Source organism: Ambystoma mexicanum, chromosome 5p (assembly GCF_040938575.1).
Source record: "Ambystoma mexicanum isolate Mex_15411 chromosome 5p, UKY_AmexF1_1, whole genome shotgun sequence".
Taxonomy (NCBI): domain Eukaryota; kingdom Metazoa; phylum Chordata; class Amphibia; order Caudata; family Ambystomatidae; genus Ambystoma; species Ambystoma mexicanum.
The window spans coordinates 1203082407-1203102276 of record NC_090930.1 but is presented as its reverse complement, the minus strand read 5'-3'; the positions used below and the strand labels follow the sequence as shown (position 1 = coordinate 1203102276).

At 53.2% G+C, this 19870-nt stretch overlaps 1 protein-coding gene across 2 annotated transcripts in view; it reads right to left on the bottom strand.

Annotated features, from left to right (window-relative positions):
* The window catches only part of ZCCHC2 (zinc finger CCHC-type containing 2), a 762062-nt gene extending 742442 nt beyond the window's left edge, over positions 1-19620 (bottom strand). The window contains exon 1 of one of the 2 annotated variants that reach the window (XM_069613675.1): positions 18768-19620. In XM_069613675.1, the coding sequence (XP_069469776.1) occupies positions 18768-19370 (603 nt within the window). In that variant the 5' untranslated portion in view covers positions 19371-19620. The remainder of the gene's footprint in view (positions 1-18767) is intronic. The other variant, XM_069613676.1, reaches the window with a different exon arrangement.
* Positions 19621-19870: the final 250 nt, after the last annotated feature.

Here is a 19870-nt window from a genome sequence, read left to right as displayed (position 1 = left end):
GGTGCACTTTTCTAAACCCGTTTTCTCCAGAGAGGAAATGGGCTCATAGGAAGGGCAAACCACTCAATGTTGTGCTTGACTAAATGCATCCTTTCGATGGGGAGAGGTACCTGGGTAGATCACGTGCATCTAGTTAGCAGCAGTTTAAATCATTCACCATCAGTATCTATGCAACAGTAAGACTCCATTTGAACTCTTGTTTGGGGGAAAGAGGTTTTTGCCTGATCTGAACTTTCCCCTGCCCCCTCTATATGAAAGAGCAACTGCTGGCAACATCGCTGCTGAGGGAATCCCTCCAGGTGGGAGCTGCTGAGGCCAGTCCTGAGACCACTCTCAAAGGGTATCGAATAATGTCCCCATACATAATGTCGCCGGGAAAATCCATTGGCAACATTATATATGGTGACATGTATGGGGACGGGTTGCGGGGATATACCCTGCTCTACTTGTAAGGAAAAAAAAGATTCAGGGGTTGCAGGCAACACTTTTGACATTTTTTGCGGGGACATTACATGGAACCTCTCAAAACAGAAGATTGGGTCCTAGAGAAGATCCATGATAAAATTCTGCCTGGCCCGTCCTACAGCCCAGCAGTACAAGTAATCTGAAAGCTTCCAGAACTGCTGTTTTGCCGGCAATACCACCCAGGAGAGGCACCAGACCAGTTCGATGGATCACCTGGAACCCACTCCAGATGGTTACCACGATGTTTCCATGCAATCATCCTCTTCCAATTCAGGAGCCTGCAAAATAGATGGAGATCTGACAAATGATGATGATGATTGGTGTGCAAGATGAGGACGAATATGCCGCTCTTGACTACATCTTCACAATTTAGGGAAGTACTGCAGGTCTGCCAATCTGGAAACGAAAAGTGTTTCTGATTGCTAACTTAATGAAAATTCTTTTGGACAGACTTTCTGAAACAAGTGTTACATAATGCTGGCAGTATACCTTCTACTGTGGCTGAGCATCCCCGTTTGCCATATCACTGACTTCATGGCTTTTTTTTAATTTTTTTTTTTTTTAACCAAGGTTTCCACTCCACCTGCGAGCAAAGAAGTTGTCCTTCACACATGTTAAAGAAAAAGAGCTTCAAGAGCCAGGAACTCCACCCTCGATACAAATGTTTCTGCTATCCATGGGTCATATGTGGATGCCATCTTTTAAGACGTTTAATTGCTTTGCCAAGCAGCTGCAAGTTCACACTTTTTCTGTGATTGGTGAATCCAGACTAATTTGTTAAGGATTTCAATCAGGGGACACACACTTTGGTCTCTGCCTAGAATGTAGCGCAAAACTGAGATGCCTTTCTCCTTATTTTATGCAGGTTCCATTTGAGATGGTACACAACTATCACACCCCATTTTCAAATACCCTGGGTCACAATGGACCATGAACCAGGCTGGTTGGTAAATGCAATATTTATTTCTTTTTAAATTCAAAAGAAATCATAACATTTTTAATATGGGGCAGCAATCACCAATGGGGTGATAATTACAATGAGAATGTAAGCAATACACTTGGTTTAACCTTCTAGTGGAACATATACAAAACACCAGGGAATAGGATTACTTTTTGATTTAGGAAAGATAGCACCCAAGTTAGGATTTCCCCCCTGCAATGTTCCCTCAACCCACAAATCAATTCTGAGTGGATCGAAAGACGCAGCAGGTAATCGGGAATAAGAAGCAGAAAACGGAATCCAAATCCGACCTTCCCTCACCAAATAAGAGTGGAAAACTGATTTTAAACCCCTTGCAATGTTATAAAATGACACTCAGAAATGGACAAAAATAATTAATATGCGGTTAAAATTCTAAGGTAAATATAATTTCTCACTAAAGCAACAATGCCTAGACACAAACGATCATAAGCAATGGATTACCAAGAGTATATAATTGAAAACTGAGTGGAAAATTTAAAACATGTTGCTGTCAAATGACACGTGTAAAAGTTGCATTTTCTTAATTCCCGCTTTAAATTACCCAACTTGTTTTTAATAAAAACGGGTGAAATACTCCGATTTGTAGTGCGGGGATAGATGGATATCACAGGGACACTGTAGAGTTGAAAATAGGTCTCTAGCTATGAAACTCGATGAGTTATGCAAGAAGGTGCACATTGGGCAAACTGAAGCCGTGAAATAGGAAACGAAATCAGTTGTGATCAGATAAGTTTTACTCTAGAGTATTCAGACTAGACCACCAAAGATGGACACAGTAAGATCCAAGGTTGATTTGTGAATTCAACCCTGTCACCCCAGCGCCCAACCCTGGGGAAAACCAGTCCGATCACTCGAAATATGACTAATGGTTTAGGATTACACAAGAAAAATTGAAAGAGAAATGGCGCTAGCACTAGAAGTCGTGGGCAGGGTTGCATGGATAATTCTGACTGTTTTACAAGTTATCAGTATAAGGATAGGATGGCTTAGAGTGGGATAAGGACAAAGGCAAGACAAGGTATGCAATGTGTTTCTATGGTGTGGTGATTTATACTCAGTCCACTTTTAGTTTTGGGATTTTTGGACCATCAACGGTTCTGGTCACTACACGGCAGCGCGCCTGGCAAACAGCTGGGCAGTTCTGGTCACCGGATGGCACTGGACTAGAATGGCAATTCTGGTCACTGGATACTAAAGGTCAGCTGGATGGCAGCAGGCATGAATTTAGTGGGCAGCAAGCCAGGCTGGATCAGGATGCAAAAGGTACCACAGCGTTCCCCTTTTTAATGGGAGATTAGTGGGTTTTCAGAATGGAGGCCTTGCTGGGAATGGGATCAGCACTGCTTGGGTTTTGCAATGGGCCCTGTAGTAGGGTCAGCAATGCTATAGCCTTGTAGTGGGGTCTGGAATGTGGATGATGAATGGAACAGGAACGCAGACTTCAGGAAGAGTGTGTCTAGAGTCATGTCTGTTACTGGCCGTCCGCTGCCTGGCCGTCCGAGAGCCCATTCCACCAGAGCGATCGCAGCTACCACGGCGTTCCTATCTGGTGTGCCCTTGCTGGACATCTGCAGGGCTGCTACGTGGAGGTCGACGCACACCTTCACGAAATTCTACTGCGTCGATCGGGATTCCAGGGAGGAGTCCAGGGTCGGCCAAGCAGTGCTGCGCAACCTGTTCGCCTAAGGTGAGCCTGGCGAGGAGGTAAGAATTGCTTAATGTTCAGTTTGATGTAATGCTTAATGTTGAGCCTTTGCCACCTCCCGTGGTTGTGCATGGGTGTACTGCTATGTATTATTTATTCATGAGCATGTGAATCCATGCCAGACCCCATGCTGGAGAAGGAACAAGTTACTTACCTGTAACTGTTGTTCTCCAGCATGGGTCTGGCATGGATTCACATGTGAACCCTCCCACCTTCCCCTCTGCGGCTCTTCACTTGGTCATACTGCCACTTCACGTGCTACCAAATCTGAAGATGGCTGCCAGAGGCGGGGCTTAGGTACAGGGCAGTCATTGGCTGTGGTCAGTATGACGCAGAGATCAGTGATTGGTTACTGCTACGAAAGACAGATCAGAAACAAAACTGATACTGATTTTTTCTTTACCGAGGATTCCCAGCCTGACGACGGGGAATATTCATGAGCATGTGAATCCATGCCAGACCCCATGCTGGAAAAGCTACATTACTACTGAGACAAGGTGGATGTCCTGGAGAAGGCTAGACGCATGGGGACATTGAATATGAAAGCTCTTAAGTGGCCAGCTTCCAAGATCTCGCAGCCCAAACACTTCTCAGGCACAATAAATGTGGCCCTCTGACCAGATGGCTCAGAGAAAAGTGGGTAAGATGGATGGGGATACCCTTTTGCACTCATCTTTGAGCAGGAAGGCGAGAGGCGCCAGGTGACAGACATCAAACGGACCCTGGAGGAACTCTCGGGGCGGGGGCCGGACGGCTTCAGAGCTGACGAGGAGCCCAGTCAAATCAATGGAGCAGCGGATTGGTGACACCTCAGGAATAGCGCTGGGTTCACAGCGGCAGAAAGTTCCAGAAGCTTGGCACCCCGGCCTCATGGGGGGAGGCCACCTGAGGGGGAACTAGGCCGGTATTTGTCGCCGCTTCTATATGCACTGCATCTGGAGCCACTCCTTGCCAAGATCAGACAGACACCATTCCATGGGATAGACTTGTCCCACACAAAACTATGGCATACGCAGATATGCTGCTCCTAGCCTATGACCCTGATTACATTGCAAGCAGTGGTACATGAAATTGAAAAGTTTCGGACAGCTGCAGGTTTAAAAATAAATATAGAAAAGAAAAAGATTGTCAAGAGAAACAAATCAATTTGAAAAAAAATGTGTATCAAAATTTATTGAAAGTGATACCAACAATTTAAACAATGGCCGGGCAAATTTAGATGTTGTGCATCTATAGTGTCATGGAAACATTTGCTGATTGAATGTTCATCTTCAGCCTCCCACAACTCAATTTTGAAAATCTTATGGTGCTTCACCGCTCTGTCATGGGAAGTACTATGGTGGCATTTCCTAATTGGGCGAAATGATCTCACTGCAATCTCAACAATGCACTTTGAGATCATCTTTTCTGTGAATATGGTATGAATTATCCTTGTATCTTATTTTGTTAAGGTTCTTAGAGTATCTCTCAGTAGTTCTTTTAATGTATTTTGGTACTGTATTGTGGATTCATGAATTGTTGTTCTTTGATCTAATTTATAACATGATTTTCGGTCTTTTTGTATGATCTCAAATGTCTTGAGTTTTTAATATAGACTAATGAAGTATTTATCTGAAATTGTTTTCATGTTTTATGAATGTGATGTGTTGTAAAGTTGTGTGAGATACTAAAACACAAAAAGGTTTTTAAAAAACGTCCCGCCATGGTAGCTCCCGTTCACTGGTTAATGCTGGATATCGAGGAGCTGCTTTCAGCTCCTGCTTTTACCATCTTAATTCCGACCACTGCTCCCTCCCCATTCCCTATAAGCAATGGGTAAAAATGTCAGTTGCAAGCATTATCAAGCCATACAAAAGGCACTCACAACTTCCACTCTATTCAGAAAGCACACCATTTCTCAATCGCCAAGAGTCATTTAATCACAAGCCAACGGCTAGTGGCGAGTGCAACTTTTGAAGCCATACCATCTACCCAAGTGTGATAAAGCTCATGAACTCGTTTTTACTGCAAAGTAAAAATTTTCTTTGTCAATCCTGGTTTACTACCCATTTGCAGTCCTGAACATGTTGAAGGAAATGTGCATCTTCATTTAGTGAAACCGTTGACCATCAATGGTTAGAATAAGGATGCAGCAATATGTTTAAATTATCATCTTACTTTGCTCGCCAAGTTTAGAGATCAACATCTAAAATGAATTGTAAAACTCCAGTGACCGGGGGCTATAAAGTATACCTCCACAGGCTCCAATAAACGACATACCTACCTACATTTCAAAAGTGAAAAGGTTCTATCTAATGCAAAGATCCATTTGCTAGGTTTCGTTAGTTGTCAAAGCTCTAACTTATAACAATAGTTATTCCATAGTATAATGCAGTGATCTATTAATAATTTCTGCCCCACACAAGTATCTATCACTTTCAGGAAGGTCCTACCATTCTAATACAGCTTAGTAAATATACACAACATCACAACATTATACTTCATATCCATCTAAAATACAAGCCTGGTAATAAAAATGATACAAGCAGCAGAATACGCATATAAAAAAAGGCAGATAGGAGAAGAGTGGAGATGGAATGGACCTGCAACTGGTGCATGCTGGGACCAGCCAGAAAACAGGCAGCGGCAGAAGCATTCCACCCAAAATGGAGGGGGGGGGGTTAAGCAGAAGCAACCTGGTTGAAGGAGCATGGTCAGAAAAGAGGGGCCAGGCGGCAGAAGCACCCAGTCACAAGAGGAGATAGGGTGGGGGGGGGGGTTGGGATTTTGCAGGCAGCGGATGTAACCTGTCAAAAATGGGGGAGTTAGGCAGCGGATGTAACCCGTCAAAAATGGGGGGGTGGACATCGGAAAAAAAGCCAGGAATTGGGGTGGGGGGCAGAAATGGCGTAGGGGCAGGCAGCAGATGCAACCTGTAAGAAAAGAGGGGGTGGGGGGGGGACACCAGGCAAAGGATGCAACCTGTGAGAAAAGAGGGGGTGGGGGGAAACCAGGCAGAGGATGCAACCTGTCAGAAAAGAGGGGGTGGGGGGACGGGACACCAAGCAGAGGATGCAACCTGTCAGAAAAGAGGGGGTGGGATGCAACCCGTCAGAAAACAGGGGGTGGGATGCAACCCGTCAGAAAACAGGGGGTGGGGGGGCACTGTTGAGCCGAAACAAGATGGCCGCTTAGAGTGAGAGCTCCGTATGGGGAGAGTGTACAAACCCCGCTTCCGCACCCTTAACTCCGTCTGATAGACTGGAAACTGCTGTTCCCTCTTCCGGAACTTCTCCGGCACATCCCTGCAGAAATTTGTGACTAAACGCGTCCTGGACGCGCGACTGCTCTGCCTGACTGGACTTGGGCTATTGCTCCCTGCTCCCCCCCGCCTCGCGGCTCAGTGAACCGCGGCTCTCTCCATCACCTGAGGGCGCGGCGCTGTGGGGCCGCTGTGGGGGAGGGGCGTCGAGCCCGAGGCGCGCTGTGCTGTGGCAGCCGGCGGGCTTGCTTCCGTCGCCCCTTTCCATCACTGGGGGCGGCCTTGGGACCCTGGCCCTTCCGTGTGCGGCTGCTGCGCACTCCAGGACGGTGTGATCCGGAGGCTGTGGAGCTCCGGCACCTCCTGCTAGCTCACCACGGCCACCCCTGTTGCCTGAAGCCCGCCTGCCGCCCTCCCCCTGCCACCCCCCCCCGCTGCTCCCGGACTACTTCAAGGTAGGGAGCCTGGAGGGCGGGTGACGCCAGAGATCCCCTTCGCCTGACCGTGTGCCCCTTGGGTGCCTCGCTGCCACCTCCCTCCACTCCCGCTTGATCCCGGAGCCTCTACCTTACCTGGCGGCGGAGGTTGGCGCTGACCCCTGGTGCCGGGGACTGACCCCACCGCAACCCCCCAGATGTGCCTGCCTGGATCGCGCCTGGGCCATCGTTCTCCCTCCTGCAGGTGCCCACCTCCCCAAGCACACTTGTTGGGGAGACAAATGCACATCCTATGAACCTCGTACCCGCGCTGTGTGGCGGGCCGCGGACGCCCCACTGCACGACTCTGCTGCAGCGCCACAGACATTGATTCTCCCTCCTCTTGCGACCATGCAGAGCAGCACCTGGCCCGATGTGCGATGCTCCAGCGCTTCCTAAACTCACCGCTCCAGCGCTTCATAAACTCACCACTCCAGCAACTAAGGTGGATTCTGTTCCCTGCTCCTTCACAGTGCCACTTTAAACTGCTGGTTCAACCGCGCAGTCATCCGTGTGCACTGCGTGGCCTGGGCACTCCACACTCTCCAGTCGGGTGGCTGAGCCTCTCTTGGGCACATGAACTTGGTCTCCCTGCTTCCCTAAGGTGGTGCAACTATACTAAGAGGCTGTCCTGTGTGCCCTCATTGCCTTAAGCCCACGCCATCAGAATAAACGGGGTTTGATTCATAGGATACTCACCACCCTCACTGAATGGAGCTACAATCTGTGGACCCACTTGCTGCCCCACGCCTGCGCTAGCTGTTCATGGGCCCCACGCCCTAAGACCTACGGGTGGTGGCCCGGTAGCCGCCAGATTGCCCTGCTCTCAACTCCCTGCAGAGATAAGGACGCTTCAACTGTGCTCCGTTGAACTGATCCACGGACCCCCTGGCTGCCTGCAATCTGTGCTATACTCCCTTGCACTACGTCCCTGGTCTGGCGATCTTGTGTCATCACGCCTGTGCTCCCCTCCGGCTGCTGTGGGCTCGTCTCCGACCTTGCGTGTCTTGGGGAAGAAACAATGCTCATTAAATATGTTCGCTAAGACACCCTCCAAACCGCTGATCGACCCGCCAGAGGAATCACCGACAGCCACAACATCCTCAACCCCTGATGACTCACAGAAATGCTGGAGTATATGCGCGAGGGCTTCACCACACTGCACACAAAACTGGACAATATTAATGGGACCATCTCATCCATAAAGGCCCACATTGAAAGAACAGACAGAGTTGCCAAGATCGAAACAAGGGTTGGCACCGCAGAGGACAACCTGGGTTCCCTACGTACCACCGTGACCACTCTGACCAACCGGGTCTCGGTGGTCAAAAAGAAAAATGACGATCTCGAATCCCGCTCCAGGTGGAATAACCTCTGCATCATCGGCGTACCAGAGGACAACATCAGGGAGCCCATGGAGGATTACGTGGAGCGCACCCTCCTAACACTCCTTGACAACCCCAAGCTTTCAGCACAATTTGTGGGGGAGAGGGCTCACTGCTCCTTGACCGCGAGGCCCAGGCCTGGAGCGCCGCCTCGTCCCATCATAGCCAGAATCCCAAATTTTCGGGACCGCGAGGCCCTGCTCTGTGGGGCCAGGGTCAAGGGAGAGCTGCGTCTCGGGGCAGCGAGGATACACCTGTACCCAGACTTCTCTGTGGCTGTGCAGCAGGAGCGCAAGACCTTCCTTGCGGTCAAAAAGAGACTTAGGAGTCAAATACTATCCTCTTTCCCCCTAAACTGAGGATCGAACACTCCAACCAAACATTTTCACCATCCCGGAAGAGGCCTCGAAATTTATAGACAAACACATTCCCGGTTGATCTAAACATCGTTAACGCAAGATTTAAGTTTTTCAATGGTTGTTACCGCACTTAAGCCACGTATGGGACCGCCACTGCGCTGCCCCTCCACGATGGCCACTTGTTAACTGTTATTTCACTGGTTGCTGGTTTTGCCAATGTTGCTCCATTACTCCTTTGTGTAAGTGGCCCTCCAAGCCACACTGTTGCACTGTATGCGATAATATCCGCTTCCAGTTGGGCTCCCAGCTTTTGTCCACTATCGCTATGGCCGGATCTCCCCGGTGGTTATAACTCGGAACACCGACTTGCCCACACTGGGACTACGCCCTGCTCCTATGTCGGTGTATTGGGGCCCACGGCTACACCCCTATGCTCCCCTTGGTCCTCTATCTAAAGGCCTGGGCCCCGCTGTACCCCACACCTACCCTAAATACGCCGATTAATCCTATTGCATAGCATAACTCTCCTCACACTCTCCCCTATTCGGCGCGCCATCGCCCGGCTGCTAACAGACCCCCGGGCGCTGATGCCCAAGAGCTTGTGGTTGTTTTGGTTCTGGTTGGGTTTCGTCCCTCCGATTGGGGGGAGGGATGTGGGTGGGGGAGGGGGGGAACGTTATGGTTAAAAAAAGAAAAAAAAGCCTGGACAGCCACCGGAGGCACTGCATGCGCCACACCAAAATATTTTGTACATGTAGATATGCGACCGCATACACCCAGATCGTACAACTTTCATTTACTGGAAATCCCCTTGCAGCCATTCAACCATTACCCCCTGAGATATGGCTGGCACCGACCTGACCTTCATGAGCTGGATCATCAGGGGATGTGGCAATTACAAAACAAATGCGACAAACTCAGCTTCACGCCAAGCGCCACGGAGTAAAGATCTTATGTTTACAGGAAACCCATGCTCGTTCGGAGCAATGTGAACAATTTGCCAAGCAATGGGGGTCCCAGAGGTATTATACCAACTATTCCACTCAGAGCCGTGGCACCCTGACCTTAATACACAAAAGTCTGAAGTTCACGTGTCATCATTCCCACACAGATCCACTTGGCAGATATGTATTAATTACTGGTATATTACAGCATCAGGAGATAATCATTCTGAATGTGTATGGTCCCAACGTTGACGACCCTGATTTCTACCTCCACCTTGCCACTTTACTCAAAAGCTACCCCCTGATCCCCATCTTATGGGGCGGGGATTTTAATACAATACTAGAGGTCACCCTTGATAGATCAGGATCTAGGCCTCGCCAACTAACTAAAGCAGCATATACTATCCTTACCACACTTCCCCGTCTGGCACTGATGGATGCCTGGCGTCTAATGAACCCTGAAGCCCGTACATACTCCTTTTTGTTCCTCAGTGCATGACTCCCACTCCACAACAGACAGATGGCTTATTACAGACGTACTGATCAGATCCCTGTCTCACCTGGCCATTCTCCCCAGGACACCATCAGACCATTCACCGGTACTTATCTCCTTAAACTGGGGCTTGGATGCCAATAAAACCAGACAGTGGAGGATGAGTCCCCATGCGCTTCTTGACCAGGTTTTCGCTTCTGAGCTTGAATCCTCCATTGAGGAATACTTTGACATCAACACAAATTCGGTATCGACACAAGCTGTACTCTGGGAATCCTTCAAAACACATAAGAGGGATCGCCATCTCCAAAAGTTATGGCATCCTGAAGGGCATCCGTGCCGATATTGCTACTAGTGAATCCACCCTGGCCATCCACGAATCCCAATACGCGGTAGATCACTCCCCGGCCACCCTGGCGGCGCTGGGATCCGAACTGGACAGATTCCGCGGCCTTGCCGATCCCGAGGTTAGGTTCCTAGACTCCCCTCAGTCAGCGAGGAAATACGGCGAGGGAGAGCGCCCCGGCCAGATGCTGGCTAGACTGCTGCGCCGGGAACTCGGTGCCCCTAATATTCCGGCCATTACCAGACCGGATGGCACACTCGCCACCTCCCCCCAAGACATCAATTCTGAGTTCCTTTTGTTCTACACCTCCCTATATTCGTAGGCCGACGGATCCCAGGTTCCCGAAATCGACTCCTTTTTAGAGAATCTTCCCTTATCTGTTCTATCGGCCGATGCTAGCGGCTTCCTTGAAAGGTCCATCACCCCTGAGGAACTCGTCGAGGCCATCGAATCACTGGCATCTGGGAAGGCCCCTGGCCCGGATGGGCTCCCGATGGACTTTTATAAACAATTAAAGTCTCAACTAGCGCCGCACCTGCTGGCCCTATGGGAGGAATCGTGCGACAAGGGCATACTTCCCCGGTCCCTCTGGGAGGCACTGATTACAGTGATCCTCAAACCTGTTAAGCCCCCTACCCAGTGCGGCTCATAGCGCCCACTCTTGTTGATTAACAGCGATATTAAAATATTCGCCAAACTACTAGCCAACCGCTTAGCACCGTACATGCCCCACATTATTCACCCGGATCAGGCCGGTTTCGTCCCCGTTAGGTCCACTTCCCTAAATTTAAGGAGGCTCTTTAATGTCATCAACAGAATCGGCCCGTCCACACAGGCGGTTGGAGCTACGTTGGACATGCAGAAGGCATTTGACTCAGTCTCGTGGAAGTACCTATGGCGAGTTCTTGAGAAATGCAAATTTGGCCCCAACTTCCATACCTGGATAAAGCTACTTTACACTGCCCCATCGGCCAGAATCCGCACAGAAGACAGATGCTCTGCCGCTTCCAGATATCCAGAGGCACCCGCCAAGGTTGCCCCTTCTCATCCCTCATTTTCGCCATAGCTAAGGAGCCCTTCGCCTAAATGATTCGACAATCACACTCGCACACAGGGTTGCGCGCAGCCGGCCGGGCCGATGTCCCTCTCTACGCTGACGATGCCCTCCTGTATATCCGTTCTCCTGAAACCAACCTCGCCCCATACTGAAGGATGTGGCCTGTCACATATCCTGCTTGAAGGTAAATTGCTCCAAGTCTACCTTATTTTCACTCACAGATTCAACACTAGCCCCCCCATTCACATGGGTTCAACTGGTCCCCGTCTAGCTTCACTTACCTAGGGGTGGTGGTCTCCCAGCGCACAGCTACGCGACGACAACTACCAGAGCTACCTGACTAACCTAGAGGCAAGGACCTCCCCTCCAGCTGGACTAAACTCCCCCTCTCAATAGCAGGCAGAGTTGGAATACTCAAAATGGTTGTATTACCTCAATTATTGTATCGTTTCACAAATCTGCCTCTGTGGCCCGGGGATGCTTTTTTCCCCCAAACGCTTTGCGCCATATGTAATACCTTCCTCTGGCACTCAGGGGCAGTCTGCCTCAAATTATCCACACTGACCCCCCCCTAAGGCACTTAGCGGATTCAGTGCACCAGATTTAGTCAGATACTGGGTGGTAGCCCAATCTCAATTTGCTGCATACTGGTTTAATAACGATCCCCCCCCACATGTTCACCTTCAGAAACTAATGGTCTGTGACCGAGTGATTGGATCCCTGGTCCTCAAGCCAATCTCCCCCCCCCCCCGCACCCCTCCTCCGATTAAAACTCTGCAAACCCTGTAGCTAGTACGTCCTTGGCTTTGACCAAACTCTGGACAAAGGTCGACGCACTCCACCCATTTCACGGTGATCTGCCATTATGGAACTTCTTCCACTCTCGGGGGTCACCCACTCGGCCCATGCCGGCTTTCTGACACTCCCCAACGCCTTCGAACAAGGAAACTTATCGAATGGTCTGATCTCCCTTCCTCACTCAGACGCCGACCCTCGGTGTGGCTACAATACTCCTCACTCTGTGAAAATATCAAGTCCACATATCCCGATTTCCCCGCCTTGCCACCCGACGAGCCCATAGTGGCGGAGCTCTGTTCCTTTCTCTCATTCAAAGGCAAAGTATCGAGACTTTATTCCTTGTTACAGACTAGAGCTGCCCCCCCCACTTCACCGCACTAAGGCGCAGGTGGGAGGAAGACCTTGGTGCGGAGATCACCGACAAAAGATGGTCCCGGATGTGCGCTCGCACCCACGAAGTGTCCTACAACACTAAATTTAAACTCATCCAGTTCAAGATCCTACATAGGTACCATCATACACCTATTAGACTTCATTGCATGTTCTCCTCCGTTCCTCCCACCTGCCCCAGATGTGGCATAGATCAAGCTTCCTATATACACATGCTATGACACTGTCTCTCCCTCACCCAATTTTGGCTGGACATCTGCTCCACACTATCTGATATTCAGGAACACACAATTACCCCTACCCCCCTGCACTGCTTGTTCCATGACCTTCCTCAGTTGCCTCGTGACTCTAAGAAACTGGCAGGTCTCTGCACGCTACTGGCAGTCCGCTGCATGCTACAATGTTGGCTCCGCCCTAGAGCGCATACCTATACACAATGGCTCAGATCAGTCACATGGGCTCAAGACAGTGAGCAGTCCTGGAGCGCAATGCAGCACTTACATTCAAGGCCAAGGAACATATGGCCGAGATTCCGAGACTATATTGCTGCCATGGCCTCACCATCGACCTCCCCTTACCTCCCCGGGAGGCTCCCAGTAGATGTTGGCCCTTCAGGTGCAGTTATTAATACTCTGTACGTCGCCCCCTTTTTTTTTTTCTCTCAATGCATTCTATTCTACTCAATATGTACTGATCACTATCTGTGTTGCTTGTTTTTAAGGCTGGTGCCGTGTGGCTCCCTCTGCTCTCTGTTGTGCTGTCAAGTCAAATAAAAAAAAAAGTTTAATAAAAAAAAATGTGAAAAAGAAAAGAGGGGGTGGGATGCAACCCGTCAGAAAAGAGGGGGTGGGGGGGACACCAGGCAGAGGATGCAACCTGTCAGAAAAGAGGGGGTGGGGGGGGGGCACCAGGCAGAGGATGCAACCCGTCAGAAAAGAGGGGGTGGGGGGCACCAGGCAGAGGATGCAACCCGTCAGAAAAGAGGGGGTGGGATGCAACCCGTCAGAAAAGAGGGGGTGGGGGGACACCAGGCAGAGGATGCAACCTGTCAGAAAGGAGGGGGTGGGGGGGCACCAGGCAGAGGATGCTACCTGTCAGAAAAGAGGGGGTGGGATGGGGGGGGCACACCAGGCAGAGGATGCAACCTGGCAGAAAAGACGGGGAGAGAGGAGGGCACATCAGGCAGAAGATGCAACCTGTCAGAAAAGGGGGTGGGGCGGGACACCAGGCAGAGGATGCAACCTGTCAGAAAAGAGGGGGTGGGGACACCAGGCAGAGGATGCAACCCGTCAGAAAAGAGGGGATGGGATGCAACCCGTCAGAAAAGAGGGGGTGGGGACACCAGGCAGAGGATGCAACCCGTCAGAAAAGAGGGGGTGGGGGGGGCCACCAGGCAGAGGATGCAACCTGTCAGAAAAGAGGGGGTGGGATGCAACCTGTCAGAAAAGAGGGGGTGGGATGGGGCGGGACACCAGGCAGAGGATGCAACCTGCCAGAAAAGACGGGGAGAGAGGAAGGCACCAGGCAGAAGATGCAACCTGTCAGAAAAGAAGGGGTGGGGCGGGACACCAGGCAGAGGATGCAACACGTCAGAAAAGAGGGGATGGGATGCAACCCGTCAGAAAAGAGGGGGTGGGGACACCAGGCAGAGGATGCAACCCGTCAGAAAAGAGGGGGGTGGGATGGGGCGGGACACCAGGCAGAGGATGCAACCCGCCAGAAAAGAGGGGATGGGGGGGACACCAGGCAGAGGATGCAACCCGCCAGAAAAGAGGGGATGGGGGGGACACCAGGCAGAGGATGCAACCCGCCAGAAAAGAGGGGATGGGGGGGACACCAGGCAGAGGATGCAACCCGCCAGAAAAGAGGGGGTGGGGGGGACACCAGGCAGAGGATGCAACCCGTCAGAAAAGAGGGGGTGGGGGGGACACCAGGCAGAGGATGCAACCCGTCAGAAAAGAGGGGGTGGGGGGACACCAGGCAGAGGATGCAACCTGTCAGAAAAGAGGGGGTGGGGGGACACCAGGCAGAGGATGCAACCTGTCAGAAAAGAGGGGGTGGGGGGGACACCAGGCAGAGGATGCAACCTGTCAGAAAAGAGGGGGTGGGGGGGGACACCAGGCAGAGGATGCAACCTGTCAGAAAAGAGGGGGTGGGGGGGACACCAGGCAGAGGATGCAACCTGTCAGAAAAGAGGGGGTGGGATGCAACCTGTCAGAAAAGAGGGGGTGGGAGGGGGGTGGGACACCAGGCAGAGGATGCAACCTGTCAGAAAAGAGGGGGTGGAGGGGGACACCAGGCAGAGGATGCAACCTGTCAGAAAAGAGGGGGTGGGGGGGTCGGACACCAGGCAGAGGATGCAACCTGTCAGAAAAGAGGGGGTCGGACACCAGGCAGAGGATGCAACCTGTCAGAAAAGAGGGGGTCGGACACCAGGCAGAGGATACAACCTGTCAGAAAAGACGGGGTGGGGGGGGGGGGGTCGGACACCAGGCAGAGGATGCAACCTGTCAGAAAAGAGGGGGTGGGATGCAACCTGTCAGAAAAGAGGGGGTGGGACACCAGGCAGAGGATGCAACCTGTCAGAAAAGAGGGGGTGGAGGGGGACACCAGGCAGAGGATGCAACCTGTCAGAAAAGAGGGGGTTGGACACCAGGCAGAGGATGCAACCTGTCAGAAAAGAGGGGGTTGGGGGGGGGGGTCGGACACCAGGCAGAGGATGCAACCTGTCAGAAAAGAGGGGGTGGGGGGGGGGGGTCGGACACCAGGCAGAGGATGCAACCTGTCAGAAAAGAGGGGATTGGGGGGGGGGTCGGACACCAGGCAGAGGATGCAACCTGTCAGAAAAGACGGGGTGGGGGGGGTCGGACACCAGGCAGAGGATGCAACCTGTCAGAAAAGACGGGGGGGGGGGGGACAGACACCAGGCAGAGGATGCAACCTGTCAGAAAAGAGGGGGTGGGGGGGACACCAGGCAGAGGATGCAACCTGTCAGAAAAGAGGGGGTGGGGGGACACCAGGCAGAGGATGCAACCTGTCAGAAAAGAGGGGGTGGGGGGGGACACCAGGCAGAGGATGCAACCTGTTAGAAAAGAGGGGGTGGGGGGGACACCAGGCAGAGGATGCAACCTGTCAGAAAAGAGGGGGCGGGGGGGGGGACACCAGGCAGAGGATGCAACCTGTCAGAAAAGAGGGGGTGGGGGGGACACCAGGCAGAGGATGCAACCTGTCAGAAAAGAGGGGGTGGGGGGGACACCAGGCAGAGGATGCAACCTGTCAGAAAAGAGGGGGCGGGGGGGACACCAGGCAGAGGATGCAACCTGTCAGAAAAGAGGGGGCGGGGGGGGGGGGACACCAGGCAGAGGATGCAACCTGTCAGAAAAGAGGGGGCGGGGGGGGACACCAGGCAGAGGATGCAACCTGTCAGAAAAGAGGGGGTGGGGGGGGACACCAGGCAGAGGATGCAACCTGTCAGAAAAGAGGGGGTGGGGGGGGGGGACACCAGGCAGAGGATGCAACCTGTCAGAAAAGAGGGGGTGGGGGGGGGGACACCAGGCAGAGGATGCAACCTGTCAGAAAAGAGGGGGTGGGGGGACACCAGGCAGAGGATGCAACCTGTCAGAAAAGAGGGGGTGGGGGGGAGACACCAGGCAGAGGATGCAACCTGTCAGAAAAGAGGGGGTGGGGTGGGGACACCAGGCAGAGGATGCAACCTGTCAGAAAAGAGGGGGTGGGATGCAACCTGTCAGAAAAGAGGGGGGTGGGATGGGGCGGGACACCAGGCAGAGGATGGAACCTGTCAGAAAAGAGGGGGTGGGATGCAACCTGTCAGAAAAGAGGGGGTGGGGGGGTCGGACACCAGGCAGAGGATACAACCTGTCAGAAAAGAGGGGGTCGGACACCAGGCAGAGGATACCTGTCAGAAAAGAGGGGGTCGGACACCAGGCAGAGGATACAACATGTCAGAAAAGAGGGGGTGGGGACGGACACCAGGCAGAGGATGCAACCTGTCAGAAAAGAGGGGGTGGGATGTAACCTGTCAGAAAAGAGGGGGTGGGACACCAGGCAGAGGATGCAACATGTCAGAAAAGAGGGGGTGGAGGGGGACACCAGGCAGAGGATGCAACCTGTCAGAAAAGAGGGGGTTGGACACCAGGCAGAGGATGCAACCTGTCAGAAAAGAGGGGGTTGGACACCAGGCAGAGGATGCAACCTGTCAGAAAAGAGGGGGTGGGATGCAACCTGTCAGAAAAGAGGGGGTGGGGGGTCGGACACCAGGCAGAGGATGCAACCTTTCAGAAAAGAGGGGGTTGGACACCAGGCAGAGGATGCAACCTGTCAGAAAAGAGGGGGTTGGGGGGTCGGACACCAGACAGAGGATGCAACCTGTCAGAAAAGAGGGGGTTGGGGGGGGGTCGGACACCAGGCAGAGGATGCAACCTGTCAGAAAAGAGGGGATGGGGGGGGTCGGACACCAGGCAGAGAATGCAACCTGTCAGAAAAGAGGGGATGGGGGGGGGGGTCGGACACCAGGCAGAGAATGCAACCTGTCAGAAAAGAGGGGATGGGGGGGTCGGTCACCAGGCAGAGGATGCAACCTGTCAGAAAAGAGGGGATGGGGGGGGGGTCGGTCACCAGGCAGAGGATGCAACCTGTCAGAAAAGGAGGGGGTGGGGGGGGGGTTCGGACACCAGGCAGAGGATGCAACCCGTCAGAAAAGACGGGGTTGGGGGGGGGGGGGGTCGTCCACCAGGCAGAGGATGCAACCTGTCAGAAAAGACGGGGGGGGGTCGTCCACCAGGCAGAGGATGCAACCTGTCAGAAAAGACGGGGTGGGGGGGGGGTCGTCCACCAGGAAGAGGATGCAACCTGTCAGAAAAGACGGGGTGGGGGGGGGGTCGTCCACCAGGCAGAGGATGCAACCTGTCAGAAAAGACGGGGTGGGGGGGGGTCAGACACCAGGCAGAGGATGCAACCTGTCAGAAAAGAGGGGGTGGGGGGTCGGACACCAGGCAGAGGATGCAACCTGTCAGAAAAGAGGGGGTTCGGGGGTGGGGGTTCGGACACCAGCAGAGGATGCAACCTGTCAGAAAAGAGGGGGTGGGGGTCGGACACCAGGCAGAGGATGCAACCTGTCAGAAAAGAGGGGGTGGGGGTCGGACACCAGGCAGAGGATGCAACCTGTCAGAAAAGAGGGGGTGGGGGTCGGACACCAGGCAGAGGATGCAACCTGTCAGAAAAGAGGGGGTGGGGGTCGGACACCAGGCAGAGGATGCAACCTGTCAGAAAAGAGGGGGTGGGGGTCGGACACCAGGCAGAGGATGCAACCTGTCAGAAAAGAGGGGGTGGGGGTCGGACACCAGGCAGAGGATGCAACCTGTCAGAAAAGAGGGGGTGGGGGAGGGGGGGTCGGACACCAGGCAGAGGATGCAACCTGTCAGAAAAGACATGGTGGGGGGGGGGGGTCGGACACCAGGCAGAGGATGCAACCTGTCAGAAAAGACATGGGGGGGGGGGGGGTCGGACACCAGGCAGAGGATGCAACCTGTCAGAAAAGAGGGGGTTGGGGGTTCGGACACCAGGCAGAGGATGCAACCTGTCAGAAAAGAGGGGGTTGGGGGTTCGGACACCAGGCAGAGGATGCAACCTGTCAGAAAAGAAGGGGTGGGGGTCGGACACCAGGCAGAGGATGCAACCTGTCAGAAAAGAGGGGGTGGGGGAGGAGGGGTCGGACACCAGGCAGAGGATGCAACCTGTCAGAAAAGACGGGGTGGGGGGGGTCGGGTACCAGGCAGAGGATGCAACCTGTCAGAAAAGACGGGGTGGGGGGGGGAGGGGTCGGACACCAGGCAGAGGATGCAACCTGTCAGAAAAGACGGGGAGAGGGGAGGGCACATCAGGCAGAAGATGCAACCTGTCAGAAAAGGGGGTGGGGCAGCAACCCGTCAGAAAACGGAAGGAGCGGGAGAAAGGACCGGTCAGAAGGGGGAATTGACATTTCAGCAATGAAAATGAAGCGCCGTAGAGAGGGCGCGACCCAGCAAAACATAAGAATGTCAGGTCAATAGAACATAGTAGTCTTCCTTATCGAGACTGGCAAAAAGCAACTGCCGTCTGCTCACTCACCTGACAGGGTGGGCTGCGTGGGGGAGGCGGGCTGAGTGCCGGTTCCAGGGAGCCCCGCAGCTGCTCCAGTCGGGCGCGCAGTGTGTGACGTTGGTGGAAGGAGAAGGCAGGGTGTAGAGATGCCATGGTGTAAAGCAGCAGCAATTCCTCACGCTCCTGGGTGGTCGCACTCTCCACGGAGAACCCAGGGAGAGGAACTGGCAACAGGCGGAAGAGCCGCGCTGCCGCCTCGCGGTTCTCGGAACCCAACAGCGCCAGGTGTACGATAAGTCGTGCACGGGCAGCGGGCTCACGCAACTCAGCCTGGGGTTCCCGAGGCAAAGGTCCTTCCCCCCCAGGCGGCACGCCGTTTGCGCGCGCCTCAGGCTCGCGCAAGTAATGACAGTCGCGACGCGCCAGATCCTCTAGAAATGCGCCCAAGAAGCGCAGCTCCAGAGGGTTGCACAGGCCCAGTAGTCCACATGCGAACTCGAGGCGGCGCGCGGGACTCAAGCCCAGCCCGAACCACTCGTAGATAGCTTCCCGCCGCAGTAGAGCCTCACCGGGTCCCGCCGCCTTTTGGTGCTGCTGGCTCTTCCTCTGGGGCAGCTTCATCTTCAGCATCCTCGGCTAAGGGGGCGCCGGCATGCGGGTACTATCGAGGTCCGCTCAGGAGCGGCCCATGCCCTATGGGTGAGGGATAAAAGGTGGGCACGCTCCAGCGTTCGCGCCTGGGCTGTTCTCGTGCCGGTCGCTCTATGACGCCGCCACTCTCCCAAAAAACGACGCCGCCACTACCTCTGCTGGGAGGGTGCGGGATTACGCGTGATGGGCGCCAGCCACTCCGGCCTATCAGACTTAGGCGGCGCAGGCTAACGTTAACTCGGCCAAGTTCGTTTATCGGCTCAGGATTGGATTGGAGAAAAACGTTATAGAAATGAAAGAAGGACATGAGCTAGTCACAGAAAGAGGCGACCATACTGTAGTGGAACGTTTTTGAACTTAAGGTGTAGACAGCCAGAGAATAGAGACGGCACGGATGTTTTTATTTTATTTTAAGTTTAGTGTGATACAATTAACAATAAACTTTCATGAAATAAACAAAACTATAGACACTTCAATAT